The 13,637-nt window shown below is 42.4% G+C and overlaps 1 protein-coding gene across 8 annotated transcripts in view; it reads left to right on the top strand.

The window, feature by feature from the left end:
* Window positions 1-2,573: 2,573 nt before the first annotated feature.
* The window catches only part of RAPGEF2 (Rap guanine nucleotide exchange factor 2), a 188,436-nt gene continuing 177,372 nt past the window's right edge, over window positions 2,574-13,637 (top strand). For all 8 annotated transcript variants that reach the window (XM_065633153.1, XM_065633149.1, XM_065633152.1 and 5 more), the window contains exon 1: window positions 2,574-3,019. In XM_065633153.1, the coding sequence (XP_065489225.1) occupies window positions 2,951-3,019 (69 nt within the window). In that variant the 5' untranslated portion in view covers window positions 2,574-2,950. The remainder of the gene's footprint in view (window positions 3,020-13,637) is intronic.

The following is a 13,637-nucleotide window of genomic DNA, read 5'->3' on the forward strand; positions in this document are numbered from 1 at the left end:
AGCAGGCTGGCCTCTCCTGAGCAGACCAAGCATTTAACTGAGTGTGTGATAACTGGTATCACAAATTAAAAGCCATGTGGCTAAGTCAAGTGCAAGGCTTTCAAAATGTAAGTATCTTTTTAAAAATGAGGGTTAGCAAATGAACAAAGAGCTCACAGAAATGCTGAATTTGTTTCCTTGGCATTTAAATAACTGTTTGACCTGACCATTTCAATTTATTCCTCGAAAGAAAAGGAGGTGTTCAGGAAGGCAGAAACTCTGTATTTCTAAGGCAAAATACTTTTCTAAAATACCTTAACACAATGCTTAGTTACAGCTATCCAAAAGGATATTATGCTGAGCTGTCATATTTTGAATTGCAACCTTTTCATATTGCTGAAATATCAATACTGTAGGTACTGTGTGTATTGTACATGCTTAACTATTGGTTTCCTAGTGTAATATGGGATATGAAACCCATGTAATATTATAATGTGATCAGAGCAAATAACCCCCCTCAAAAATCCATTGTAAATCAGGATGGATAATGCAGACTGAAGAATAACCAAAAAGAAGATGCAAAATGAATGGCACATGGTACATGTGTATATTCTAAAATATACTGATCTACTGTTGGAAGTTAGAAAGCAGGGAAGACAGTGAGACTAAGAGAATGCGAAAAATGCAAAAACATTATATGCTGTAAATTCTATTTTGTTGAATATTTGCATGAAAAGGGTGTTTTCCAGTGATAATCACGTGTTCTCTAATAATTATTGTTCATACTCTAGATATTGATAATGATTTTCTTTTTTTTTTTCAGATGTAAGAACTATTCTAATTTTAGCTAAAAAAACCAGCATAAAGGACAGAACTGTATCCACCATGGAGAACATAAACAATCAGAAGCATTGGCACTATACAAATATGTTGCTTACAGACACTAAAAAGGTGTTAATGCAACATATCCTTAAATATTATTCAGAAATTGTTGGATATATTTGTACACAATTCTCTACCTTCCATTCATTCCCATTTCTAACACTTCATGTGGTGTGCGATAGGCCCTTGACATACATCTATAACCATCGAGATTTGTTACACTAATCAGAGTACAATTGGAGCCCCCAAAATCCCGTCGGCTGAAATTAAATATCACTGTGAATCACAGGTATTGTGTTACCAGATAACACGACAAAAAACGAATCAGAGCGGAACACTTCATTTGATGCTGTTACAGCTAATAGGTCTGAAATAAAAGATAATTATATATTAAAATAGAGTGGGTAGCTCTATTTTGATGTAGAGATATGAAGATGTCAGGCAAGCTAGTCTGTAGCAGGAGGGAATGGGTGCCCTGAAGTGGTTGAGGAGAGAAGCCCAGGAGAGCATTCCTTGCATTCCTGTGGCACTCTCCCTGTACATATGCCCCACAAAAAAAAGGGAATCAGCACTCTGGGTTGGTAAATGGAGCTTCGGAAAAGCTGGCACTTTCCTATAGCTGCAGGCTTGATTAATTTGAAGAAATTATACTCTCTGGGTGATGAATGCGAGGCATATTTAAAACTGTGATTTTTTTAGGACAAAGGACATTACATTTTCAATCCGTTAGTTAAAAAAAAAAAATCCCCCATAAGGACTACTAATAAACACCGACAAGCAAGATGTAGTCGGGATGTGGAGCCTTCCTTAGTCTTTTCCCATGGTCTGCCCAGAATTATTGGTATTAGCTGCAAAAATATTTTGCTAACACATATGAGTGGGATTAGCCCAAAGAGTTATCTTTGTTAATGAACCATATGTAGAACTTCTGTTGGTTTAGTAGATTACTGTCTGAAGACACAGGCTGCTTGGGAGCCATGTATGTCTAAAAGTGTAAGATTTTGTCTCCTAATACCAGCACTGCCTGTTGTGTAAGGAAAAAAAATGGTTATCCCTGTGATTTTTTGCAAATCAAAAGTAGAAATACAAATTACACTACCTTGCTCGTGATTAAAATGTGTACACCCCAGCTAGTGACTGGAAATCACAGATTTGTTAATGTTGACATGATTTATACTGTGTGATCCATATCAGCAAAGGATACACATCACTCGTAAATGCAAATACATTAATAGCATTACACTGCCGTTAATGGCACATTAATAATACTTCCATGATTCCTATTTGTCAAGCTGCTGTTGAGACATGCTCGGCGTCGCGGTAAACAAAGAAAATCAGCCATGTTGCCAGACCTTTACTCTTTAAAAACTTAAGTCCACGTGAGAAGAAACGGCTAGACGACCTGCAGAAAAGCGTTAAACTAAAGCTCTCCCGCCCTTCCCTTCCTCGTTTTAATCCCACGCAGCAACGACAGAGGGGTCAGCCGGCTGATAGGGATTACTCTTGAGAAGAGTGACAACAGGTGGCCTGCCCAAAGCAGGGAGTCACTAGATCGATGGATGCTAAAGCAACGATGTCCTGGGGCGGGGGGAGGCGGGTCGCTGGGGGCCGCGGCCGGCGGGGTCCCCCCGCCGGCCGCGGCCCCCAGCGACCCGCCCCCCCCGCCCCCGGCTCCTTCCACCGTCCCGCCCCGACCCGCCCCCCCGCCGCTCCGCCTCCCGGAGCCAGCAACTTCCCCGTCTCCGAGGCGGGCGCGGAGCTCCCCATCAGCCCGGATGGGAGGAGGGAGAGGAGAGAGGCGGCGACGGTGCCCGGGGGGATGCGGCGGAGCGGGCCGGCGGGAGGCGTAGAGCCGGTTAGAGCGGGAGCGCCGAGCCCTTGTCGCCGCCGCCGCTACCGGCGGGGCTCGGCCGCCGCCGCCTCCTGCTCCGGGCGGCGGCGCTGCTGAGCTCCGCGGTGCCTCCGCGCCGCTCCGCGCCGCCCCCCAGCTCCTCACCCAGCGCTCCGGCCGCGCAGCCCGCAGCGCCAGGCCGCGGCCGGCCTTCCCCCATCCCCTCCCCGGGCGGCGGGAGGAGGCAGGAGGGGCGCGATGGCGTCCTACGTGGATAACAGCTTCCGCCAGGCGGTGATGAAGAACCCGGCGGAGAGGAGCCCCCAGGTAGGCGGCCCCTTCCCCCGGACCCCGCGACACCCTCCCACTTTTGGGGGGTGGGGGGGCGCCCCGCTGCCCTCCGCGCCCGGCCGGGCGGCCTCCGCCAGCGCGCCCGCCCCGCGTAGCCCCGGCTCGGGGAGGAGCCCGGGAGCCCCACGGTCCCGCTCCCGGGGGTGCGGAGCGGCTGCGCTGCGGGTTTCAGCCCCGCTCCCAAGCCCCCCGGCGCTGGATTCCCGGGCGGCAATCTCACGGGAAGGGAAGAAACGCGTGAACGCGGACAACTTTCCTCCTGCTCCCTAATTTTGGGGGTGGAGGGGAGAGGGAGGGAGAAACGCCAGCTGAGTTTATTTTTAAGGTTGCTTCCGGTGAAAAGAAAAATGCACTTCGAGTATAATTTTGGGGGGTTTTGTTTTGCTGTTATCCCACAGCATGCTGTGGCTCCGGATCCGAATTCAATCCCTACTTCTACATAGCTGGCTGGAGCTGGCAGCGCTGTTTCATAATGTTGGGGCTGAGGTCAGTGGTATTCTTGGCAAGTCCTTGCTCTCCGAAGTAGGGTGAAATCCTACTATGGCACCAGGCAGGAATTTTTTAGATACCTGCACTGGGTTCCTGGAGCCCTCTTTGTTGGAGGAGTATGTGAGCTGAAGCTGTTTGTAAGCGTAATTGAACGTGGAGAGGCTAAGGAAGGTTAAATTGGGAACTGGAGTGTGTATAGAAACATTTTGACTTAACATGACCTGAAAAACAACTAAACTGAATGAGTTCCTTCTGCTCCCGAATGGTTGCTGCAGCGGCTGTTGCTGCCAACTGTCTAAAGACTAATAAGCTTTACGCTGATCCCCACATCAAGCTGCGGTTCAATAGCTAATGATACAAGGAGTTACTTTGCTTGGAGTTGTAATGCCATCTGTCCTATTTTCTAAAGGCTTGTGCTGCTCTCTGAGCAGTCCGTGTGTTCTGGTTTGGGGGAAGAGATGGTATTACTGATTATTTTGGCAGGCGGCGGATTGGCTGGTGACATTTTCAAATTGGGGGCAAAGAGGAAACCTTGACTTTCGGTCGGCAACCATAAGTCATTCCTCCTACTATAGATACGTCATTGTGGTAATGTTATTTTTATCCTCATGCTCATGGAATATGTGTGAGAAAACAAAAACTCCCATGGAAAAATATCCTGACTGCACAGGCATCGTATTTAGCATGTCTTTTTTGCAAATCTTTCTTTTTTTTTTTTTTTAAAGGAGAAAACGCAAACTGCTTCTGGAATGTATTTTTGTGGTGGTAAAATTGTTTCTCTGTCCTTGCTTGACCTTTTCTAAATGTCTGTTTGCCTTCGGTGCTGGACCCAGCCCTTCAGTGTGTTGTGAAAGCTGAAGGAGGCCGAGTGCTCTCTCCAGGGGAGAACACTCTCTGAAAACTCCTAGTGAGGTCCCTTGCGTTGATAGAGGCATAAATTCCAGCCAGAGAAGCCTGCTGGTGGTGTCTGGCCTCAGGAGATGGTCATCGAAGGATGGTGGGGTGTTCATGAGGAGTGGCACCGGCCGATGCTCAGAAACCAGTTGGTCAGGTAGTGGGACTACCAAGCTGGGTTTGAGGGACGATGCTTCCCCTGTGACACGGTCTGTGCCGTGTGGGCTGTTAAACTTTCTCCTGTCCTTGCTGCTCAGCCCTGCTCTCTAGAAGGGATAACAAAAAAAAAAAAAAAAAAAAAGGCAGAAAATAAGAAATGACGCAGTGAAGAAATTAGCTCGAGTGCAGGGATAAAGCCAGTGTGAAGGGCACAGAGAAGAGCTAAATCAGGCTCACCAGGGCTGCGTTAATGCTGTAAAACTTCCTGAATCAGCAGACTGGAAGCCTGCTGTGGCAATGGCCACAGGAAAAGAAACCCACCCTTAAATCCACAAAGCTGACACTGGCCAAAATAATCCACAAATAAGACTAAATTTGTGGGAAACTTAATGTGTTGTTAGCACTGGAAATACTTGAAAGCGATGATCAGGCGTGCCCTCCTGTTGCTGCTGAGGAAAGCAGAGCTTGCAGCAGAAAACTCGGTTGGCATTTTTGTGAATGGCTCATGTTGAATTATATGTGTTGAAGTGTTTTCTCATGTTTGATCTTGGTTCTGGAAATTTGGTTTTATTTTACAAAGTACTGGAATGTGAAAGAAATATGTTTATGCATAACAGCTTTCAGTCATTAAGTAAAACTTAAAAAATAATCTTTCTGTGGAAAGACGTGATGACCTTGTCTCTTCTTCATCCCTTAAAGTAGCTTCTTATTCTCTCTCTTTTTTACTTGTGTTTTCTTTTCGTTGCTACACTGTCTTGTAAAAGTAGTTACTTGATTTTGGCTTTTGGGAAGTCATGAGATATGTTTAAAGCTGAGAGAGGGTTGGAAAGACAAAAGATGTTTATCATATTCATGTCAGTACAGGAAATAACAGGAGAAGTATGTTAGTATTTGCTGCCTACTTCTGTTAACAAACTCATTGTGCTCAGCTTCTCCCAAATCATGAAGAGGTAAATATGCGTTTGACACTACTACTCGCCCCGCATTGTCATGGTGCAAATTTGGCAAAAGGACTTCACTGCAGGCTCAGAGGAGTGACAGTAAGATAACCAGCTCATATTTGTATGTACAGCTCTGAGAACTGCTGGGTCTGATACACATTGTCAGAGAAAGCAAACTTAACCCTGCATGAACTTCTGTAGTGCAAAAGTCTCTTGGTAATTTTGGACTGGACTGATTTTATTTTCTTTCCGAAGGTAACGGTGTATTCCGCAGTTGATCTGGAAAATTCTTAGCTTCATATCTCTTTGGTGAATTCTTGCTTACAGAGTTTTTCTGAATTTTGTGAATTACAATTCAACACTCCATTGACTAAAGAAACTCAAAAATTAAAAAAAAAAGGTACATGGCCTGTACTTTAATATGTCTGTTGTGTAACAAAGCTCTCCTCTTTAATTGCTTTATTAAACTATTCATTTTCTCTTTGAAGACATGAACTAGGAAGTTAATTTACCTACTTTGGGGAATCTAACTTCTAAATGTTCATAAATTACACATGGTTTTATGCCCTTAAGCTGTGAGTAATAGTGATCTACTTTTTTTCTCCAAATGTTGTCTTATATGAGCTGTTACAGCTTTAAGTCTTTTCAAAACAAATTCCTTTTGGCGTCATAGGCCATTTTAGAAAGTGTGCAGTTTTATACTGGTGTAGCTTAATCTGAAAAAATAGGGCTGCTTTTGTTTTCAAACAAGAGGAACTGAGCCCTAATCTCTTCCTTTATCCAAACAACTCATTTGCATGGCACGGTATGTGAATAACTAGTTATCTCAGAAACTCTGCATACTAGTTCACTGTTTTCATGCCACGTAGTGACGTCTGCAGGAAGAATTTTTCTTAATGCATGCCGTATATATGTTACGTGCCTAAGGTTTTCTTCTGGAAAATGCCGCTGTGGTACATTGGGGCAATTCAGTACAGCAGTAATGAATAGCAGAGAGTTAACAGCATCGGACAACATCTTAAGAGCAGAAGGGAGAACTGTGCAGGAGGCCTTATGTTGATCATAGTGCGTCATTTAATGTCAGAAGACATCTAAACAGGATGCTACTGTTGAGCAAATATTCCCTTCTCGAGCACTTGAGAGGAACAATGGTTTAATTATAGGATGTACCTACGCTTTTTACAAATAAACTTTCAGCTTGTTCCCCAGTTGTGTTATTTTTATACTTGTGACCACTGGTAGCACGATTGTGAGCAATCTTCAGATAAGCCAGAAATGAATGTTTCCTTCTTGCCATAGTGATCTCTTCGAAAATAAATACGAGGCAGTCTAATTTCATGGGATCATAGAAAATAAGCATTCTGTGTGTGAGTCTAGCATAAAGGATTATATTATACTTAGTCTTTAAATTCAGGCTTATTGTGTGCCTGTATATCAAATACACCAGACTGAAATTATCCTTTTCCAAAGAGCTTATTTGGGATTTCTTTCAATGGGAAAACAAAAATAGGTTGGAGCTGGAGTTTTGCTTTCAGGTTTTCTTCACTGTCAGCATGCTACTGTGTTACCATCTTGTTGTCGCTGGTATTTGAAGAGGAAGGCAACCCCTGTTACCATGCTGCGCATAACAGCAGTATAATGCTGAGAACTGGTTTTGTTGCTAAATTCTCCTGCTAGTTCCCAGTAGCCCTAAATAAAGCCTAGGGCTGCGACAGCTGATGCCTGATATCTGGCTGTATTACATCATTATAATGGTGTTTCCGTCACGCATCTCAGGGCTTTGTAACATGGTTATTCAGGAGTAGCTTTAGTTTGCAAGGTTTGATGTTATGTTTTTTGGGGGGAGCCAAGAAAATGAGGTTCTTCATTGCACTTCTCATGGTAGTGTTCAGACTTCGATGTCTACAGTAACTAATCAGTGCACGAGCCTCTTACATTTTGTGTTAACCTTGCGAGCGTAGTCAGTAATGCAGCTTGATAACAAAAGGCTGTTGCAAGTTCTTGGTCCAGGCGCTTTTCTCCTGCTTGACACTTGGCTCGAATTAAAGTTGCCATCGTAAAGTCAGCTGTCAGGGTAGTTGTTCTGAGCAAAAATAGCTCTCCAGATGCTGCAGGGTTTTGGAAACTTGTTCAAAATAGTTAATGTCTCCACAAAATGAAGATCCAGTGTGTGATGAACTTAAGTGGTGTCTCTTTGGCTACAAGTGAGGGAGATGGGTACAGATAAAACAGAAGTTATAATAGACATATACGTATGGACCTTTGGCCACAGGGTATTTTTTTGCTGTGTTTCAGCACTTAACCAGAGGATAAAAAAGCAAAGTAACTATTTGGAAAACGTGAGACCTTTACCTGACAAAGCAAGTAATGTATTTGTTTAGGACAGAAATAATTTTAGAAAATGTATTTTTGAAGTAAGTATACTCTTTTTTTCTCTTAATATTTTTTCTCAGGCTAGTATTACTATGTAAAGTAATTTAATGCAAAACAAACTTGATTATATGAATATGTCTTTTTGTGGCTGATAACAAAAACTGAAAACCCTTGCGTAGCTCAAGTTTTCTTGCGACCTTTCTAATCTCAGTCTGTCAAAACAGCCCTGGAATGTCTGGTTCTGAACTTCCACCATAAATTTTCACGTGCTTCCTAAAACTTGGGGCATGTATTGCAGCAGCCTGATCAGTATCCTGTTTGTTTTGAAAGAAAATGTTTATTTCCCAGTCTTTCTGATGGAGGGTGCATTTTCCCATAGCCATCCATATCTTTGTTGCCAAGAGCTTTGAGAACAGCGAGAACATTGAGTTTTGGATTTCTTTTGCAGTAGTTCTTCCCTGTCAGAGGACTGGTACTTTCCGCATTTATAGATTTTTGTATCCTGCAGTTATGAGTTTCTCCAATGCTTGCAAAGACCTTGGTGTGAACAGGAAGCCTTCACCCACAGAGTAGAAATAGCCGATTTGAAGCCTTGTCCCGAACACTTGTCTGCTTTCTCATTACATCAGAAGATTGCAGCTTGCTTAGCTGTACATACTCGAGCCAATTCGAAACGAGGTAACTTGGGAAGTGAGGGCTGAACTGTAGCACCGATAAACTCTGTGTAATTTCCTACTTGATTAATTATCTGCTTGCTAGAGTTTACTTTTGATTTGTGCCCTGCTGTGGCTGCAGAAGTGTTTGCACTGGGTGCAGGCTGGGTATGTTCCTGTGAGCATGTTTGACAGCCGTGTGGACGTACTCTCCTGCACTTAGAAGCCAGGAGCATAACAACGCTGCCTTGCCTTCCCCTGGCAATCCTGCCTAGGAAAGTTACTCAAGTCAGCAGTGCTGGGCCTGAAGCCCAGGGATCTTCTACTCATCCCGAGGTTTTTTTTGTCTCCTAACCTGCTGTTCAGACGTAAGAACGTGTATCCGTAGCCTCAGCGGTGCCGCATGGACATGACGGGTCCCACTTGTCCTCGCTCGCCCCTCTCTGATGAGGCCGGAGGTACCCAGAGGAGCTGCTGGGGAGGCCACGGTAGAGGAGGGTTATCGCAAGGCAGGACTGATTGCCCGAACTAGGCTTGCCCTTCTGCTCGGGCGAGTAGTGAGAAAAATCGTCTGTTGAACTTCTGAGGCAAAAAGGACTTGTCGTTTTCTTGCCCTGGGAGTAAAACTGTAGATCGGTAAAAGTCAATGGCAGAAAAGCATTTTCCCCAAATTGTGTTTTTCCTTAGTAGGAGGATACAGTGGTCTGTGCGTTATCAGGTTATTCAGGGAAAACACTTTTTACCTGGTAAAAAAATAGACTTAAATGTGATCTCTGAAGATGCTTCATTTATTTTGTGCTATATTACACTAGAGGTTAGCTAAGGTTTTGTTAAAACAGCTATTATTTCTTGAATTCCATTATTTTAAAAAATCTGTATGCTTATAAGTCTTTAAAAGTCTGTATACTTATGCAAATTACTGAGTAGTAGTTCCTAATTCATTCTGGTGAATTACTGATCTGATTTTGATAGCTTTTTTCCCTAAATCAGAATGCTGCTACTGAATCTTGTTAGCATGTTTCAGGAATAACCATATGTATACTGAACAGTCATTGTAGGAACTTTGACTTCCTCATTGAGGGTTTTTTGTATCCTCATGAGAAAATATATTTTGGCCTGTGTTTTGGGAACTTTCCCACAGTAGGAGATCTAATTTTTGCGAGGTATTGTTTGGGAATTCAAAAGGAGCGCTGGCAGAAAGATAGCTCTACAAAGATGCTTTGTGAAGGGCAGCCGAGCCTGCGCGCCTTGTTTGCTGCAGCCAGTGTTGCAGATTTAATTTGCTGGATATATTTTGCGTGAAAGGATGTATTTGAATGAGTCTCGAAATGGAAGTGGTGCTCCGCTTCCCTTTTTTTGAAGTTGGTGAAGTTGACCGCTTTTCTTGAAAAGAGGGAGAGAGAGGAGGAGCCCTACTGCAGTGCTTTTCTTATAGCTTTGTTTTGGAGTTAAAATTAGCTATTTGTTCTCTCTGGGTATCTGCGTTCTGACCGTATATCTGTAGATGTATTTCTTTGTGTGTCTCTGGCTTGTCCGACCTGAATAAAAGTGATTTAATAGTTGATTTTCAGCAGTTCTAAATGAATGTGGCCAATAATAACGAGCAGCATGTATATCATTACCTGATTAAAACACTGAAGGAATAAGATAAGGTTAAAATATGTAAATGTTCTCAAAAAAAAAAGAAAAAAAGAGCATGAATGTACTTCTTCAGTCCTGATAAAAATTGAAGGAATTTTCTTGTCTTAATATTTCTATGCATAGCAAGATGTCCCCATTTTTTTTCCTCTTATTTGTGTGTATTCTATTAAACACAAGCAACACAATGGCTGGCAGCTGGTATCAGTGTAAATTACCTGGGAAGAGTATTAAGTTTTGTGGAAGACATGTTCCTGGAGCATGCCTGTTGTTGTCGTCTGTCTTTACCAGACTGTTTGTTTTTGTTTGCTTGCTTTTTGTATGTTTTAAAGTTAAAATAAACTTGGCTTCATAAATAAAAACATTTATTTCGTAGTTATTTCTGGCTTCCAAAGGGGAAGATGGATCATGTTCCCTGTGGGATGAGGCATTAAAATTTTTGAAGGTGGTTGTGTGTTTTATTTTTTCTTTTTTTTTTTTTCCTCCGAGTTTGCATTTGCAGTTATGTATTTTTAAGGATACTCTGCCTCCCATCTTTATTTTACTTTTTCTGTAGTTGGGGAAAAATATTGGTACAGTCTTTTCTGTTCGAAATTAGTAATTCAGACTTCTTGTCCTGTTAAGCAAAAAATAGCCCAAAATTTAGAGGGGATGAGATAGGATGTTATGAAAATGTGGTTTGTAAGCAGTTGATGGGAAAGCAAGTCTGTGCCACCAGGACAGTTGGAAGAAGCTTCTGCTTGAGAATTGACTTGCTGAAACCAAAGGTTAAATCTTTCATGGTACATTGTATTTTTCTAGCAGCAACGCTTATTAAAATCTTTGTTTCCCATGCTGATGTTCTATGCTGCCTGATTTGTGCAGATCCAAATGTTTGTGAGGCTACAGTATAAACAGGATAAGTGATACAATCTTGTTAGCTGAACAAAAGAAAAGCGACTTATTTTTGTGAGATGGCGTGTGAAGGTTTTTTTTCTTTCTAAAATCTAAGTGACTTAATCTGTTTTAGATTAGGGCTCCAAATGTCAGTGTTGGTGCAGCTGAAGGTGTGAAGACTTGTGCTACAAGATTCAAGAATAAATGCTTATTGCTGTGTGTAGAGCTTCTGAAACAGCTTAATCTCCTCCAGGGAGTATATGGTGATCTGTTTTCAAACGCTCTCTTGAAGTATAAAACGAAATTAAACTGGATGGAATGTTATGAAATTATTCTTGATGCGTTTCCTAAAATGAAGTGTGGTTTTTTTTTTAACTTACAAGGCAGATGTGCAAGGTGCTTCTTGAGAAAGAAGTCTTCCTTTTTTGTTTGTTGTTCTGAGGATTAACCTCGAAGAAAACTTTTGCAATAAGTCTCTAGCGCTAGGGTTTTTCCTAATTAATGTGTAGCAATGGTGAGAGACTTAAGTAGTAACATTACCTTTGTGTGCATTCAATTGAGTGGATAAGAGGTGCTAGGGCTTGATATATTTTTGTATTGTTAAAACTGAATCTTGTCTGTATTTACATTGCTTTGATGTATGGTGGCTGAAAAGTGGATATTGGTGGCCTGTCTTCCTGGGGACAAAGAAAGATGTGAAGTGAAACAATTTTGTTTGTATGCAAGTTAAGAGACTTGCATGCTTTTCTGTTTGGTATCTGAAGTCTGGGGCATAAATAAAATGTTTTTGTTTTGACTTTGAGATAAGTGCTTAATCTTGTCAGGAAACCATTCCCTTACTCAAACAGAATAATGATTTTTCTCAAAATATGTAATCTTGCTGAAATCAGCAGTACGTTGCAATTGTGTGAGTAGCACGTACTGATTTGAATGGAGTGGATTTCAACTACTTTTCAAAAGATGTGTCAGAATACACAACTTACACAGTAGTAAATATTTAGATACATTTTGACCTGAGAGAGAGACTTAGCCCTGCAGTATTACAGATTTCTTTGTATGTGTTATCAGGGTTCCTGTGGGTGTCTCAAGTGTTTCTTATCTGTGCAACAGGGCAGGCAGGGGCTGCTGGAGCAGACACAGTGCCCCATCATGTACTGTCACCTCTGTGCTGCAGCTCATTCAGTTTTCAAAGGTGGCGTAGCTATAGCAGAAGACGACGCGCTTTTGTTTAAGTTGCTATGTGAATAGTTTGAAGTCATGGCATTTTACTGTGTTTATGTATGATGGTACCTAGTGTCGAAACAGCTTTGCATTTTGTAAGTTAGCAACTGCAAAATTAAAATGTAGTTAAAATGTGTTGTAAGTTGTGTGGAGGAAGAGCAGGCCCCACAGCCTACAAGATGATATTGTTAAAGTACCACTGGATTCTGTGAGAGCTGATTATCAATCATTGCTATTAAAAAAATCAGAGGAAGGGGACTGACTGTGCCCACCCTGACAGTCCTGCTGGGGAGCTCTGCCTCTGGAATCATTCCTTGACTCTGGAGGAACCTCAACCTCCAAAAATATTTAAAAAATGGAAGAAAAAAAATGCAGGTTCTGGGTGCTCCTGAAGCAGAATGTGTGGCAAAGTTATTTTGTGTGGTTGGGCTTGTTATCCTGGTTACTAACGTCATAACAAGATGCTGAAAGCTGAAGTGGTGTAGTCGATCTTGATGCGCGGTGTGATTTCCTATTGAGGGTCGTTAGCGACTGGCAGCTTCTCCAGAGAAAACAGTAAGTGGTCCATCAATTGAAATTACATTAGTACTGTTTCTTTGTAAAATATTAATTTAGTCCGTGGATGAAGCACATGTTGAGAATATGGAAAAATACAATTTGATAGTAGAAGTTCCTTTTTGGCTGTAGTCTCAAAGGAACAACTAGCAAATGTATCTCAAGGAAAACAATAAATGGGGGTATAGTTTATGGAGGATGTTCTCTCTGAGTATGAAAGAAGAAATAAGACTGCAGTGGTTAATCATGAGTCCCAGTCAGGTGGTCTCGTACTCTCTAAACTCTTTATTAGTGCAGTAGCTAAGTAGTTCGAATGTATTCCCTGCTAAGGAGGGAGTGAGCGGATGGTAGATACCCCCAGTGAGGCATTTTTCATTCTGTGTTCTGGAAGAGTGATTGTGAGGGTCTCAGTCTGAGTTGCATCTTGTGATCTCTGCCAATCTGTGGTACCAATTTCTAGATGGTGCATCAGATTTGTTGGGGGTCTGTAACGTATTTGTTAAAGCAGAAAAAAATCAGACCCGTTTGAATGGCAGGCAGTGATTTGATCTGAAGGCTGAAGTATTTCACACGCGCCGTAGGTACGGAAACACCAGTGGCTCCGCCAGCTACATGCTGACCAGGAACAGGCGCTTGCTGGAATGAGGGTAATTGAGTTTCCATCCTTGTCACCGCTTCTCTGTTACTGCTGAAAGCTGCTAATTAGCACCGATGCCTTGTTTTAATTCATGATGATTTAGTTTGAAAATGCCAGCTCCTTGGTCGTAGGCTGCTGAATGACTGTCAGATGGCAAG

This window comes from Caloenas nicobarica, chromosome 4 (assembly GCF_036013445.1).
Source record: "Caloenas nicobarica isolate bCalNic1 chromosome 4, bCalNic1.hap1, whole genome shotgun sequence".
Lineage (NCBI taxonomy): Eukaryota > Metazoa > Chordata > Aves > Columbiformes > Columbidae > Caloenas > Caloenas nicobarica.